Source organism: Balaenoptera acutorostrata, chromosome 1, assembly GCF_949987535.1.
Source record: "Balaenoptera acutorostrata chromosome 1, mBalAcu1.1, whole genome shotgun sequence".
NCBI classification, from domain to species: Eukaryota; Metazoa; Chordata; class Mammalia; order Artiodactyla; family Balaenopteridae; genus Balaenoptera; species Balaenoptera acutorostrata.
This window is the reverse complement of record NC_080064.1, coordinates 17,337,010-17,353,648: the sequence shown is the minus strand read 5'-3', so window position 1 is coordinate 17,353,648 and position 16,639 is coordinate 17,337,010. Positions and strand designations below refer to the sequence as shown.

The 16,639-nt window shown below is 58.9% G+C and overlaps 1 protein-coding gene across 3 annotated transcripts in view; it reads left to right on the top strand.

The window, feature by feature from the left end:
- Positions 1-2,298: 2,298 nt before the first annotated feature.
- WNT4 (Wnt family member 4) overlaps positions 2,299-16,639 on the top strand; it is a 28,305-nt gene continuing 13,964 nt past the window's right edge. For all 3 annotated transcript variants that reach the window (XM_057530497.1, XM_057530503.1, XM_057530492.1), the window contains exon 1: positions 2,299-2,379. In XM_057530497.1, coding sequence (XP_057386480.1) covers positions 2,303-2,379 — 77 coding nt within the window. In that variant the 5' untranslated portion in view covers positions 2,299-2,302. The remainder of the gene's footprint in view (positions 2,380-16,639) is intronic.

Here is a 16,639-nt window from a genome sequence, read left to right as displayed (position 1 = left end):
CTGTTTAAATTATTATTATTATTATTATTATTTTCCACCATACCATGCTGAGACTCTAAGAGTAAATATGTTGGCTCAAAGTAGTTCTGTAATTCAGTACTGCTCTTAGGTGAAAGTGGTCCCTGCCCTGGGGACCCCAAACTCTGGTCCTCCAGCTGAGCTCTCACCACAGGGAGAAGAGACCATGGGGCCAAAGGGACGTGTCATCTGGAGACTGTGCCCCCTCTGGGTCACACTCTGGGTGCCCAGGGCCCTGAGATTCCCTGCCCGGATGGCCCTAAGCCCAATTCCAAGACCTGGGTGGGTCTCTTCTGCAGATCAACCCCTGAGGTCAGATGGCACCGCTGATATGCCCTGCCCTGCGGCTGAGGGGTGGCCAGGGGCAGCTCTCTTGGAGGTGGGGTGGGGTGGTCCGAGCTTGTGTATGCAGGCTGAGATGTTCACACGTGTGTGCACAGGGCCCCTGCACCACCATGCTCCAGTGCAGGCTCTGAGGAGTCTGAGAATTCTACATTCAGAGCTAGCCTTCCAGGTTGTTATGAAAGTGTGCTTGTCAAGGTAGGAGAATAGAACATATTTTATTTCACATTTTGTTAGCTTGATTTATAACTTGCAAATATTTAGACATATGGTATGTGAACCTCCACCTGTACTCTTGCTCAGCCCCACAAATCCCTGCCACCTCCTGCCCACTCTCAACACCGAATGGTTACTGAGTCCCTCCTCTGTGCTGAGCCCAGGGGACTCCATGGAGTGAAGGGCACCCTCCTGGCACCCAAACGTGACCATCTACGTGGGAGCAAACCTTTTGCCCCTAAAACAGTGAAGAGCACAGTGTCAGGGGTGAAGGTGTGAGCCTGGTCTACGGCTCTGCCCCAACCCGAGTGAGGTGGGCAGCTCCCTGCCCCTCTCTGGGCCTTTGTTTCCCCCATTTAGACAAGAGATTTCTCCAGCCCTGAGAGGCTCTGGTACCCAGGCTAAGGTAGGGTGAGGAAGGACACAATTAGATCAGGGACCTGGAGAGGGCGTGACCTGGGGATGGGCAAATAGCTCTCACCGGTCAGTAAGGTATGGAACTGAGCACTTCGCACCAGGGAGGCACAGGCTGCAGCCCATTTCATTTCATTCATTCATTCCACAAACATTGCAGCCACCCACGCTGTGCCAGCTAGGGGCTGATCTGCCGGATCTGGAAGGATAAATAAAACAAGCACACAGAAAACGCAAACGCAAAGCAAGACTTGGCGAGTGTGCTAAAGAGACCTTCCCTAATCTCCTTCCATCCTCACAACCCCCAGGTCTTATGTCCATTTCTTGGAGGAGAAAACGGAGGACTGGAGAGGTAAGGGGCTCGGTCAAGACCCTGCTGCTTAGGGCGCGCCCAGATCTTGTGGCCAGCCAGAAGCGAGGTTTCGGATTCCGGCAGTCTCCGGCCACTGTCCCAAGCTGCCCGAAGCTGGGGAGGCCCCGTCCAGCTCCCGGAAGGCTGGAGGGAGGTGAGCGCCAGGGAGGGGCTGGGCCAGAGGACGCGCCGGCCGGGAGGCAGGGAGGGGCCTGGCGGGGGGCGGCCGGGCGGCACCGAACTCCCTGGTGCGCAGCCCGGGTGCGCAGCTCCTGGCGCCCGGAGCGCAAGCGGCTGGGTGCGCGCGAGCGGCAGCCGCGCTCGGGCCAGTCCGCCACGGTCGGGCCGGGGTCGGGTTCCGAGGCGCCGGCGGGGGGCGAGGCGGGGCGGAGAGGGCGGCGCTGCAGTGCCCGCAGCGGCGGGCTGGGGGAGCTGTGCCCGCCTGTCCCCCAGGCTCGGGCGGGGACCGGGCAGCTGGGTCGCCGCGCCTCTAGCCCGGCCGAGCTAGGCGACGCGCAGCCAGGCGTGCCTGGAGCGGACTCCGGCCCCAAGTCCTCTCGGGCGCCCGGCCGTGGAGGCCCCCGGAGAAGCCAGTCCTGCGGGCCACGGCGGCCGCGGCCGCCGCCGCTCCGGCCCGCCCCCGGGGGGTGTCCCGGGCCGCTGGGCCCGCCCAGGTAACCCCATCCTCGGCCCGCCCCCGGCCCGCCCCCCCGGCCGCCCGCCTCCCTCCGCCGCCGTCGCCGCATCCCGGCTCTGGGGCGGCGCTGACAGTCTGGTCCGCGCCGGGCAGCGGGTGCAGCAGCGGGCAGGGCTGCCGGCAGGCACGGAGGCAGAGCCCCGCCGCGCGCGCGCGCCCCGGCCCGCGCCCCAGCCAGCCCGCGGGGCGCCCACCTGCCGCCCCGACGGGAGGCCCCCAGCGGCCGCAGCCGCTGCCCGGGGCCGGGCGCCCGCGGCGGCACCATGAGTCCCCGCTCGTGCCTGCGTTCGCTGCGCCTCCTGGTCTTCGCCGTCTTCTCGGCCGCCGCGAGCAACTGGCTGTAAGTCGGGCCGGGACCCGGCTGGGCCGGGCGGGGGCCGGGCGGGGCGGGGCGGCGCAGGCCCCGGGGGCAGCGGTCGGTGCCAGGCAGCGCGGGGCAGCGGGCGCGGGGGCGCCCGGCAGGTGTCTCGGCCGCGGGACGCGAGGCTCGTTCGCCCTCTGCACTGCCGCCGACACCGCCCGGGCCTCCCTCCGGACACCCCTCTGCCCGCGTCCCAGCCCAGAGGCTGCAAGGGTGGCGGCGGCTTCCGCACCCCTAGGCGGCCTCGGGAGCCCGAGAGCGCAAGGGGTGCGAGAGCGGGACCGCGGCCGGCGTGGGGTGCCGGGCGCGGGGCGCAGACCGGGCTGGGCTGACAGGTCGACGAGGAAGCCCATTACGGGGAAGAACCCTGGCTCCTAATAACAGGTTAATCCCCAGAAGTCCAGGGGCGAGTTCCCCGCGCCTAGCTGCCCCGCGCGGCGCTGCGGGCTGGGCTGGAGGCGTGCAGAGACCTGTTTCTGCTTGGGGGGCGGGCGCCGGGAGAGAAGGAGGGAAGGGACGGGACGCCCGGCATCCGAGAGACCGCAGCCGACGCTGGACGGCCTTGGTTCTCCCTGGGGCAGGAAGAAACTCCGTCCAGACCTTAAAGAGCACAGCAGCCCTCCACCTCCCTCAGTCTCACCTAAGGAGGGAGGGGTAGTGACCGCTGGTGACCTGTCTGTTTCTCCTTGACTGGGCCTGGCTCAGGGGACTCCCTGGGAAGATTAGCTCGGGGGGTGGGGGGATTCTAAAGGATGAGCTTCCATGAGTGGGTGAACAGGGAAGCAAGAGGACCCTGGACCCCTTCTTCATCTCCCTCAGTGACCATTCCCCCAGTCCCAGGCTTAACCCTGGTCCCAATTCCTTCTGCGCAGAGCTCTGCCCCCATCGGCTGTGGGCAGCCAGTGGGGAGCCAAGATCCAATATTGATCTGAAAAGCATGAGGTGGGAAGGGGGATAGCCAACAGTGTAGCTGGGGTTTCCATGGAGACAGCAGGAGAGGAAAAAAAATTCTCTCTGCATCAAGACCAAAGAACAAATATCTCCCATGAAATTGCCCCGAGTGTCCAATGGCTGTTGCTATGAGGTCATTGCAGCCGCCAGGGCCCCGCAGGCTGGAAGGAGTGTGTTCGTTGGGGTCAGAGCCACCCAGGGCTTGGGGGACGGAGGTGATGTGGAATTCTCCCAGCTGTTCTGAGAGCAAGAGTGAGCGACTCCAAGGCAGGCTGAAGTGGCTGCGGAGCTTTTGTTTTTCTTGGAGACTTAATTTGATTAACACTTCAGGGGCAGTGGCAAAGTGTACAAAAACCAGGGCACCACTACCTCCCTCCCACTACCCCCTAGCAGGCCGTCCCCCTGAGAGGGGCCTGGGTCGCAGAGCCGAGGAGGGGAGCTGATTTGGACTTGGGGAAGTCCGGGGTCCCTGGAGCTGACTCTGGAAAGCATGGGTTCAGAGCCGGGGTCTCCAAAGCGAGCGTGAGCAAGAACTGGGTATGACCGGCCCAGGGCTGAAGGCCACTAAAAGACAGAGGAGAAAGCGGCAGTTCAAGGGTCTGACCCAGGCCATCGGGAAAGAGCGTGACATCCACAGTGGAAAGTCCTTCAAAGAGCATCTAGCGTTTTGGCTCATTTTGCAGATGAGGAAACTGAGGCCCCAGGAGGGGAAGCTACTTGCTCAAACTCAGAGCTGAGACCTGAACCCAGGTGCTCTGACTCCCAGCCAGTGACACACGCCCTTCCCTGAAGCCGTCCCAAGGTTGAGCCAGTGTGGCCCAGGTGGTGTCACCACCCACCCTCAGCCACATCCCAGCCCGAAATCCCAGCCAGGGAGGCAGCCCCAGCTTTGGGTCACGCAAACCATGGGGAATTCCAACAGCTCAGTTCTCGTGCTGCGCCGTGGGGGGGTGGGGGGGTGGGGTGAGGAGCGGCGGCCTTCTCGAGAGAAGAGAGGTTGGCAAACCTGTTCTCTGCAGCCGTGATGGTTCAGGTTGCCACGAAGCAGGTCTCTGGATGACCCAGCTCACTCCTGCTCCACCCTGGGCTTCGAGCCAAGGGTCTCTCTGCTCAGCCCAAGGCAGGAAGAACAAGGGGCTTCCCAGGACGCTGCCAAACCAGAGAGGCTATGATGGAGAAGAGATCTCTGGGCACATTCCAAGACAGGGTCCATCCCCAGGCCAGGGACTGGTCCAGCTCTGGGGGAAATAGATGTCACAGCCTGGTCTCTAAGAGAAAGACAAGATAAAAGCAGATCACGAATGGATGAGACCATGAACATGCTATTGCTATCAGAGGAAAGAGTTGAGTGTGAGCTGGAGCGGTCATGGAGGGGGACTTGGCCTGGAGGTTGTAGAATCATGACAATAAAGATTATAGTAGCTCCCCCTGTACTATCTAAATCCTGACAACATCTGAATCCCATTTTACATATGAGAAAATTGGGGATCACAGAGGTAATTGCCCCGAGTCACCTAGCTAGTAAATGACAGAGGCATCTGACCCAAAAGCTGCCTCTAGAAGGAAAAGCTTCTGGTGGGCAGATGTCCATCCAGGCATGGTAGCTGGCACTGTGTCTTTTCAAGTGTGAGCCACGCTGGAGGTCTGGCCACAAGAGGATGGCTGGCAGCACTCTCAGAGGGGCAAGGCCTGGGTGTCCACTTCCCTTCCAATACCTGGAGTCAGGCTTCCGTCCAGGGTCTGCTGGCTGGCCGCTTGCAAGAGCCAGTGCTATCTGTTGTTTCCGAAGGGCGGGTGGCCTGGAGGGGAGGCCAGGTGTCCCGCTGCGTGCAGCTGTTGGGCAGGATGGAGCTTGGAGATGGGAGGGCTCTGCAGCCTGAGGCCTGGGCAAGCCCAGAGAAGCTGGAAGCTGTTGATTAGACTTGTGTCTGGCACCAGGAGTGAGTTGACAGCTTGTGGCAGCTCCCACCGAGGGAGGGATGGAGGGATAAAAACAGTCCATCGGTGGAAGGCCTGGACTCTGCCACAGACCTGGGCTCATAAATGTCTCTGAATGTTCCCCCCGGCACCGGGGCTATGCTGGAAGTCGGGAGACCAGGGTTCCAGTCCCAGCTTGGTCCCCAGTGCTGGGCGGCCTTGGATGGGCCTCTTTTTCCCTCTGGGCCACAATCCTCAGCAGATTGTTCTGAACCCCAAATGGAAGTACTGGAAGAGTTAGAGAATAGATAAACTAAAGTTTCATCATTGTGGGTTTCCTGAAGAAAGGCAGTGACGCGCTATGGTGGGGCCCCAGCGGAGGCCCAGTAGGCGAGGGCAGGGGGCCTGTGCTACACTCAAAGGTAGTCCAGCAGAGTGGCTAGGACAGATTGTATGCAGTTCCATCCCAGGTCTGCCACCGACAAGAGCAGTGACCTTGGACATGTCACTCAACCTCTCTGAGCCTCGGGTTCCTCATCTGTAAAATGGTACCCATGCTTGGGGGTGATGAGGCCAGAGAGAGCCCGTGCATGTGGCATGCTGAGAACAGTGCCAGGCACAGCGATAGAAACTGCAGCCATGGCTGCTGCAGGACGTGGAGGGCAGCTGTCACTGAACTGGGGGAGCTGTGCCCCTGGTTACAGAGATGATGGAGGGAACGGGCCTTCAGGCATCTGCCCCCAAGCGCCATCTACCCAAAACTGTGCTGTCCAGACCCTGTGATCTTACACAGGCCACACAGGTAGGATCCTAGGCTGCTGCCTCCCTGCTCTTCAACCAGGGCCCCTGCAAGAGCCTCACAGAGCCAGGGAGACCAGCCGGGCTCCCAGGCAAATCCTGCCAGCCAGAGGAGTTGCTGCTGGGAGTGCCCTTCGGTGCCCCTGGGGGAGGCATCTCCCTGCGCACTGGATCTGACTCCCCACAGGTGTGCACCTCCGTCTCCGGGCCAAGCTCCCATGTGCCTGCTCACGCAGCAGAGGTGTGTAACTGCCCTGCCCATGAGCAGAGTGAGGCCTGGCACTCTGGGTGCAACTTGCTGGACCAGGTGTGGGCAGAGCCAGCCAAGATGTGCAGTGCCAGCCCCACAGGTAAAGGTGTGGTCTGTCTCCCCCAAGAAGTGTCCGCCTAGTCTCCAGCTATAAAGGATCCCTCGCTCCCTTCTAAATAGCAAAAACCCACCCCCTTGGATCACCTCCCATGGCTCTGGGCATTGAATCATAATCACTACACACCCACAGCTCTTTACAGTCTACACCCGGATTTCTCAAATCCACCATTGATATTTGGGGCCCGTCCTGTGCACTGTAGAACGTTTAGCAGCATCCCTGGCCTCTCTACCCACTAGACACCAGTAGCACCCCCCCCAACCAGGTGACCACCAAAAATGTCCCCAGACATTGCCAAATGTCCCCTGGAGGGCAAAATCACCCCTGGTTGAGAATCGGTGGCTGACAAAGCATTTTCACAGCCATTTCCCTATGAGAACCACATAACCTCTCCCCCTCCCCCTTCAGAGGAGGGAGTCTGTATTCTCTTCAGCCCCGCTTCAGAGGCCCAGAGGTGCAGTGACTTCCTCAAGGACATTCTGCACGTCAGAAGCAGGACTTGAACTTGACTTGCTCTCACATGTCCAGAGCTCATGGTTTTTATCCCCTGCCTATAGAACTGTCTCATATGTAACTATAGTCTAATAATGTGGCTCCATCTACAAGGTTATAAACCTCTGGAGGCCGAGGCTGTGGCATCAGCACTGCTCAGCAGCCTCAGTGCCTGGCATGTGTCTGGCATGTAGTAGGTGCTCAGTCAACATTTGATAAACAAAGGAAGGACAGGCCTGTTCGCTCCAGAGGGTTGTAAGTTGCTGTCACATCGTGCCCCACTTTCAAAGACCTCGAGTGGGAGGGAGGCTCTGCTCTACTGCCTTGAGCCTCAGGTGATGCTAAGATGTGCCAAAGTGGGTGTCAGGACGTGTGGCTGTCACCCGGCAGATGCGCTGCCCTGGCCCGCAGCTCCCGGCCAGGCCACCCGCTCAGAGCCAGGCTAAGCGCTCGTTCCCCTCACCCTCTTCCCAGGGCCCCGGGACCAGGCTCTGCCCGAGGGGTTTGCTCAGGCAGCAGTCACGACCCAGCTGTCTGCTGTGGCTTGACTTTCTTCCCTCAACCCTGGATTAGCAATTGAGCAACTCAGCATCTGACAAGACAGTGCTCCCCAAACCTGTTGAAACTCGCCCAACTCGGGCCCTGTGGGTGCATTTGGAAAGCTGAGCAATTGTACCATGGCTCCTCCTCTTGTTCCTCCCTCTGGGAAGAAGGGCTTGGCCTGAGCCAACTGGGCACGGAGTTGGTCGGGGAGCCGCTGATGGGGGTGGGGGGTGCGTCACAGCTGCCCCCACCCCAGTCACCCCCACTCCAAAGGAGCTTGCAAGAGCTGCTCGGCAAACTCAGCTGGGAGGCGAAGCTGCGACCCCATGGTGGCTGTCCAGATTTCTACAGGAGTTGCCAGGTTTTATCTCTGAGTCCTGAACTGCGTCTTCTGTGATTCGGCCAAACCCGGGAGAAGGCACGCTCCCTGCCGTGACCACCCCCAGCTCCCCCTTCCCTGCTCCAAACCCCTCTCCACCTCCCCCATCTCCTGGCAAACTTGAAACCAAACTCTGTTTTAAAAGTTCCCTGGCCAAGTCAGAACCCCCGCAGCAGAGGGGACCTGGTCTGAGAAGAGAGGCTGGGCGGGGAGGGTGGAAGGAGGGAGGGATGTGTCCCGGGAGGGAAGGAACCTCCTGACAGCTCGCAGTTCACGGGGGAACTTTGGAGCGGCCCACTGGGAGCAGCATGAAATTGCTGATGAAACTAGAGGGGCCTCTTTCCTGCCATGACCCTGGAGGCTTTCAGACCCTGTTTCTCACTCTGTTCACACACAAGTCATATCATCGCAGGGTTGGGTCCCAGGAACTCTTTGCCAAGGACTGGAGCCAGCAGGGTATTCCTCTTGAGTCAGTGATGCCCTGCTGTCCTGGCACCCCAGGCATAGAGGGCGGAATCACAGCCATCAGAGTCAGAGGGGGTCTCAGAAGTGATCAGCTCTGCCCGCTCCCGGGACACAGAGCCTCCAAGCAGGAGAGTGAGTGCCGGGTAAGCCCTATTCAGTCATGTCAAGCACTTACTTGTCCAGACCTACGCTCCGCCAGGCACTGTGCTAGGCACTTGGGGTCACAGAGCATATTAGTGGTAGAGCTGGAACGCTACCCCAGGTCTCCTGACTGTCTTCCCAGAACTTTCCCTGCAGCAGGTGAAAGCAGAGCTGCAGCCCATACACCTAGCCAGTCATCTCTGCTGGAGGTGATGAGCAACGAGGGAGGAACCCAGGTTTTCCCATCCGCCCTGTTGGGGTGGGCGTGCGGGCTCAGCCACAGGCTCTCCCAGGACTGGGCCTTTAGAAGGGGTGCACCAAGGCCAAGGAACTCGCTAGAAACCTGAAGCCACCAGAGCATGAGCCTCACTCCAGGAAGCCAGCGCCGGCTCTGGACAGCTCATGCAGCTTCCCCATGCCTCCCTGGTCCTCATCCCCAGGGCTCCCTCAGCCGAGCTAGGGAGGACAGTGCAATGGTTCGATGGCTCCAAGGGCAAGAAAGGCACCCTGGGGACGAGGGTTGGATGGGTTCTTTGCAAGGGAGAAGCTCTCTGTTGGTAAATTAGGGGGGCAAGGCAAGGTGAGGAAGTGCCTTACATTCGACACCCACTCACCCCACAAGCACACCTGCCCCAGAGAGAGAAGAAGAATTCTCACCTCTGGCACAGCTCTGGAACCATCCAAGTTCAGGTCTGAGTGGCTACTTCCTGGCCCTGAGTCAGCCACCAGCTCCCCTGGGAACAAATACTGTGAGATGGGAAATGGGGGGCTCCCAAATAAGAGGTGGGGGACAGGAAAGAAATCTAAGGAGCTGAAAATAATGGAAACTGGGATGTCAAGAGACGGAAAATACGGGTGCTGAGGCTTCTGCGGATGGGGAGTAAAGGGAGCTAGGGATCCCAGGAGACAGGTAGAGGGGGAATTAGCACCCTAAGGTACAGGAGCAGGGCCTTGGGCTCCAGAGGAGGCTGTCATTTCCCCCCAGCTGGGGAAATGCACTGGGGACAAAGAGAACATTACCTGGGCATTGAGAACTCTAGAGTTACGCTACATCTGGGAAGAAGGTGGTGTGGAGGCAGCACCCGCCACCCCACCACCACTGGGAATGTCTCCAAGGCCAGCCCCTCCTCGCTGGCTGCCCCTTCAGGGGGTTCAGGCCAGAGACAGCAACTCCTTCCGTGGCCTGAGTAGCTGCAGAGACCACCGGCCCAGATGCTGTCCAGGCAACGCACATAACCCCTGAGACATTGCCCTCCCCAGCACCCCTCACTCCTGAAAGCAGCCCTGAAAGATGCCTTCGCCATAGTTCAGAAGAGACATGGGGCTCTAGAAAGACTCATCAATCGAAGAAGAAGACCACCTTCCTCAAATCATTGTCCACTGATGCCAAACCATCATGCCCTCGATGCCCTGGGCCACCTCTGGAGCCTGATCAGCCAGCCCGGGCTTAGGAGCCAGTATGACCTGTTTTCAAATCCTGACCACCACTGACACGGCCTTGAACACATGCCTCTCTGAACCTCAGTTTCCTCATCTGTAAAATGGAGGGGATGGGGCTTCCTTGGTGGCGCAGTGGTTAAGAATCCGCCTGCCAATGCAGGGGACACGGGTTCGAGACCTGGTCCTGGAAGATCCCACCTGCCGCGGAGCAACTAAGCCCGTGCGCCACAACTACTGAGCCTGCGCTCTAGAGCCCGTGCGCCACAACTACTGAGCCTGCGTTCTAGAGCCCGTGAGCCACAGCTACTGAAGCCCGCATGCCTAGAGCTCGTGCTCCACAAGAGAAGCCACCGCAGTGAGAAGACCGCGTACCACAACAAAGAGTAGCCCCTGCTCACTGCAACTAGAGAAGGCCTGTGCGCAGCAACGAAGACCCAACACAGCCAAAAATAAATAAGTAAAATAAATAAATTTATTTTTTAAAAAAATGGAGGGGATGATACCCACCTGGACCACCCTGCATGGATATATGGATATATATCCATATACGGATATAGTAAAGCATGTGGCTGTTGTTTGAAGAGCACAAGTGACAAGGGACATGAGGTCCCTTTCTTCTAGTCATCTAGTGCCATGAACGGTTTCCAAGTCCCCTGGGCACACCTGAGCTAGTCCTAGGTCCCCACTGTCCCTGCCCTCCTCACCCCAGTGTCCGCGGCTCCTAATCTCCTAATAGGACCATCCCCCCCCCCCATCCCATCCCTCATACTCCCAGTCCTTGGAGGATCCATCTGATGGGCCAGAATCACTGGAAACACGTTCTCTAACTCTGCATACTCCATCCGGGGACTATCAAGAATCTACAGTTGGGGGGACTTCCCTGGTGGTCCAGTGGTTAAGACTCCACACTCCCACTGCCGGGGGCACGGGTTCGATCGCTGGTCAGGGAACTAGGATCCCGAATGCTGCGTGGCCAAAAAAAAAAAAAATCGACAGTTGGGATCGAGGCTGAAGTGATCCACTGTGCCCCATGGGCGTGTGCCCTGCCCTCCGGAGTGCTCAGCTGAAAAACAGGCTGGGAACCCAGGTGGAAGAGAGCTGATGGAACCAAGCCAAAGAAGACAAATGAGCAGAACTGTCTGGGGTCCAGAAGAGGGTCCAGCTCAATGGACTATGAAGAGGCTTTGAGAGGGCAGTGATGATGATGATGATGATGATAAACATCTTAATGATGATTATGTAATACTGTTGCCAACAGGGGAAGAGTGCCTCCTATGTGGCTATTTAATTCACTTAAGCCTCCTGAGATCAGAACTATTCTTCTCCCCATTCTAGAGGTGAAGACACTGAGGCTCAAAGATGTTCCCTCTCTTGCCTCAGTAACACAGAGATGGGACGCTGACCCAGACGGTCCCTCTCTCCTGCACAGTGCACCACGCTGCCTGCCACGCGAAGGGATAAGAGTCTCCGGGACCGGGACACTGTAGGGAAGAGGACAGCAGGAGACTAAGACCACGGGTACAGAAACCCTCAAAGGTCTGAGAACAACTGGGGGTGTGGAAGGCTCCTGGGGAACCAGGTGCACCCCGCCTGCCACGAGCGCACAGTCCCGGATGGGTCTGGGTCCCTCTCGCCCTCACCCGGCCACGTCTCCCCAGGCGGCTCTCGGCTCATCAGGGGCTCATTTCCTTCCGGCTCCTCCTCCTGCCGCCTGGCCTCCTTCCTCCCTGGTGTCACCGGCAGGCACGACCGCTCCTGAGGAGGCTCTAAATGTGGCCCGGCCGGGTGGGGAGGCCAGAGGGAGGGGGTAGAGAGGCCTGGGCTGGCGTCCCAGCCCCCACCTGGAGACCGTGGGGCCAGGACCCACGACGCTGATCTGCTTGGCCTCCCAAACGCTCCAGCTATTTCCCGTCCCCTGTCCTCTTGACGCGCAGAGCAAGAGCTGGGCAGGAGTCGCGAAGAGGTGCGGATTTTCCTCTAGGAATTTGTATATTTTTTTTGAAAAGCAAGCAAACCTGGAAAAGCTTGGGACAAGCCCAGCTAATTTTAGTTTCTAATGAAAACAGCAGGTGGCCGAGAGGATCTGATCTCCCTGGCAGGGCCAGGGCCCTCCAGCCTCGCAGGCTGCAGGCACGGGCCGGGCGTGGGGAGGGCCTCCTGGGAGGAGCCTGAAGGACCGGAGCCCCCGCTGGAGAAGACAGGGCACGAGCTGCCTGGCAGCGGGGCGGCCCGGGGTTGGGGGGTAACCTGATCGATGGCACGGCTGTGGCTGGAGTCCTGCGTGGCCGGGGCAGCGGGTAGCAAATGGCTAAGCCTGTGCTCAGCAGTGGCAGGAAGAAGCCTAAATTGGGGCGATGCAACCAGAATGAGAGAAGAAGCAGGGATGGCCGAGGCCCTCCACAGGCCGGCCCAGCGCAACGCAATCAGCACCCCCGCACACGCCCAGGCTCTTGGTCTCCTCCAGGAATGGCTTGTGCAGTTGACATTTGAGCCGGGCCCGGCTCCCGGTCAGCAAGTGGCACGCGTGTCTCTGGAGGAAAGGTTGAGCCACCTGAGGGTGCAGAGAGGGGATTCCTGAGGCCCCTGGAACCAGCTGGGCCTTGCCCCTAAGGGTCTCCAAGTCCTCAACAGACCAAAAAGCCACAGAGCCTCCACTTTCTCCCCTCACCGCCCCGCCCCCAACCCTGAGCCCTCTGCCAGGAGGGGAGCAGAGGGGACCTAGTCAGGACAGAGCCATCCATTTATGCTGCAAGCATGTATTGAGCACCTTCTAGGTGCCACACCCTGTGCTAGGCATCGAGGAGGCCACGGACTGGACGTGACACCGAGGGTGGTGTTAGCCCCCTGCAGCTGTCAAACAAGGCAGATCCACAACCAGGGTACAGGGGAAAGAGAGGTCCCAGTTTGAGCTGGGTTTGCGTTCCAGCTTTGCCACTCACTAGCTGTGTGACTTTGGGGAGTCACTCCACCTCTCTGGGCCTCAGTTTGCTCATCTGTAAAATGAGGCCAGGCACCCTAACCAGATACCAGAACGAGCAAGCAGTGTGGGCAAGGGCGCGTGATGTCTGGGGTCCTAACTCTCCCCACTCCATTCCCAGTTCCATTTCCAGTTCTGATACCCAGCCCTTCCCAGGCAAGACCCTGGGATCTGAGAGAACCAGAGTAGGTTGGGGCCCTGCCTCCTGTGGCATGGAAGGGGACAGCTGTGGAGCCAGATGAAGGCAGGGGCTGGGGGCGGTGGGCATTGGTGCCAACCTTGGGGGCAGGGACACTCCTCAGCGGAAGAGGGTTCTCAGCCTCTTCCTGGAAGCCGTCCCGGTGACTCACACCCGTGGCAGGCCAGCAGCTCACCCCTAAATCCCTATTACTGTTATTTCAGCCTGTGTCCCTCGTTGAGTCCTGAGCTTAGGGGAGGCAACGGTGGGTGGCCCCTCTGGCCCATCTCACGCCTCTTCAATGGCAGGGGCTCCGTCTATCCGCCTGGCATGGGGCCAGGGGGACTTTGAGGCTTGAACCCACCCCCCATCCCAGCGGACTCTGACACAGACCCATTCATTTATGGTACCGTGAGGAGACAGGCTCCGAGTGGGGCGGGGACTTGCCCAAGGTCCCACAGCGGGTTGGTGGCTCAGCCAGGCCTCCCCAGCTTGTTCCTCCTGCCCAGAGAATCCCTGCCTTGAGCACAGAAGCCAGGGCCCAGCACAGCCCCACCTGGCCCCTTGGCAGGACACAGAGGGAGCAGAGGCTGAGATGGGGACAGGTCAGCTCTGTGCCCCCATGTCACAGAGGGAATAGGGGGCCCCACCTTCTCCTAGAGACCAACCCTGGCATCTGAGCAGGAAAGGATCCAGCTTTAGGCCCAGTTGCTAGCCCCCTCACCCGTGGCTTCCCAAACGTGGACCTGGCCCACGGCCAGTAGCCGGGCTCTTGGTGCCCCCTGCAGGCCAAAAGCGCCAGGTGGGACTAGCTCCATAGCTGGCAGAGGCAGGGGATGCACCTAGGTAGGGCTGAGGAGCCAAGTCAGCCCCCTCCCCTTGCAGATACACCCTCCCCGGACCCCCAGCCATCTTCCCACCTTTGTCTCCCTTCTGAGAAGCTCAGGCTTCTGCCCAGGCCTCGTCGGGACACTACCAGCCTCTGTGCATCCTCTGGGCAGGACCTGGTAGAGAAGACTGTGAGGCTCCCGGGAGGCAAGGAATTCAGGAAAAGTGAGGGGAGGTGGGACTGCCTCAGCCCGAGACCACCCACCTCCCACCAGCCCGAGCTGCCAGGGAAGGGCGAGATCCTCACAGCTACGGCGCACCCAAGATGTGCCGGCCGAGAGCCAGATGCACCAGCCACGTCAAATCACGTTAACTTCTCACAGCAGCCTGTGGGATTGCCAGATCAAGAAAGCCAGATGCAGAGAGGCCCCGCAGCTTTGAGGAGGAGAGAGGGTCCCAGAATCAGATTCCTTGGAACTTGGAAAGAAACATCCCCAGTGGGTACTCACAGACTTCCCCTAAAGTGCCCTCCAGGCCATTGCCAGCCTGGCTTCACAGCTGCTGCTGGGAACGTGTGAAAAGCCCAGATGCCCACCAAGCCCTGCCTGGAGTGGGGCCCAGACACCTGCACTTTCAGCAAACCCCACAAATGTTTCGATGCGCAGCCAGATACAAGAACCATCACTCTGGTCCAGCCCACGTGCCTGACAAATAGAACCCAGCTGCTGATTGTACACCCCCGGGGATGGAGAGCTCAGCAACCCGCAGGCGGCCCACCCACTGCACCGTGGCCCTCATCCTTACGTCAAACGAACCCAGCTCCCAGCAGCCTCTGCCCACGGGTGACGTTCAAGTCCTTGAGCCACATAAAAGAATATTGTCTCTACCAAAGGTTCTGAAGTCGGGCAAAACCAGGTTCAAGTCCTGGCTCTGCCTTTACTAGCTGTGTGACCTCGCACACAAAGCAAAGTACTTAACTTGTCTGTGCCTCAGTTTCCTCCTCTATAAATGGGGGTTCATTGGCTTGCTGGGAGGATTAAATGCAATCATGCAAGTAAAGTCTTAGGCTTTACTGATTAAGGGCCATACAAGTTAGCTATTCTTATTGTCATTGTCATAAAAATCTCCCATATCTTACTAGGTTTTCTGTGTGCTTTTCTATCTGGGTACCATGCATTTATTCATTCCTTCACTAAGTAAACAGATGTCGAGTTCCTGCCCCATTGCCTGAGGCCCCACGTAAGACCACCTTTCACATACAGGATCCCTTTAGAGCCTGACAACAGTTCCCTGACTTGGCCACAGTCGGTGGTCTCCCCCTCACATTACAGGTGGAAAAACTGAGTCCCAGAGAGCAGTAGCCTTTGTCCTTCTTTGGACAAGAAATCTGTGCAGTTTCCCCGGTAAAGATGCACTGGCATCTTCACCTCTACCACCCAGAGAGCCATTGCCCCCGCATCAAGCAGACCTGGGTTGCTGGGCTGGTTCACTGTGGTCTCTGGGGCAGTGGGACACTTGCTCTGCTTTTGTTCAGAGCCCCTGATCTATGGGGCTGAGGCTGAGGGTAGAGCCAGGGTCTGAGTCTCCTGCTGGGAGGTGGTGGGAAGGCCCCTCTCCTTCTCTGAGCTTACCTGTAAAATAAGGAGTCTGGACCAGACCACGTGTCAGGGAACATTCCTTAAGGCTGTGATTCTGTGCACCCTGCTGCTCCTCCAAGAATCTGGAAGGCAGCGCCAGGCAGCCCTGCCTGCCCTGGGAGGTGGCAGGTGCATCTCCCACTGAAGAGGGGGGAAAGGGAGGCAGGGGAGGGAGAGGAGGCCTTCCAGAGTCACCACTCAGCTCTCCTTCCACCATTAGGCTGCTACTTGTGTGCCTACTATGTGCACTGGGCCCTGGCCAGGGATGCTGGGATGGGGAGAGGGGACAGGTTGAGGAGCAGTGGTTGGAGCACAAGCCTCAGGGTCATCCAGACGCGGGCTCCAATCCAGGTCTGCCCCTACAAGTTGGATGACCTTGATGGTCATCTCACTGCTCTGAAACATGCCTGGCACTTAGTAGGTGTTCTGTTAATGCACACCCTTCCCTTGAGAGAAAAACCAGTTTCTTCTTCACAGGGTCTTTCCCTACCTCTGCTCCCACCCCGGTGAGTATTTTTGTGTCTTACTCCTGGCCCCCTTGCCTCCTGGCCCAGATTGCAAAGTGGCCGTCATTAGGGACTTCCCTGGTGGTCTAGTGGTTAAGATGCCATGCTTCCAATGCAGTGGGCGCGGGTTCGAACCCTGATCGGGGAACTAAGATCCCACATGCCATGCAGCACGGCCAAAAACAACACACAAAAAAACAAAGTGGCCGTCATTAGACAGGGCAGAGCCTTCCAGTGCCCTCATGGAGGGGGTTGGCAGGGGAAAGGCCCATGGGGTTTGGAGGGGTTTGAAGCTTGGCTCTGACACTTGCTACCTGGGTCACCTTGGGCATGTTACCCCCTTAGCCTTTATTTTGGAATCCATAAAATGGTCGTAATAATCGTCACCTGATAGATTTGGGGTGAGCTGGCAACAGGAAGAAGTGCCTGCCGCCGTGCACAGCACATGGTAGGTGTCCAATCAACAGTAGTGCTCTCTGTCCTCTGCTGAAAGGGATGCAGTAAAGCCCCTTCCCACATGTGCCTGGCCCCAGAGTGCCTTGACATAAGCTGTCTCATCTGGATTGTGATCCTCGCTAGAACCCTGTGAGGTGGGGCAAGCACTGGTGCCCCGTTCTCT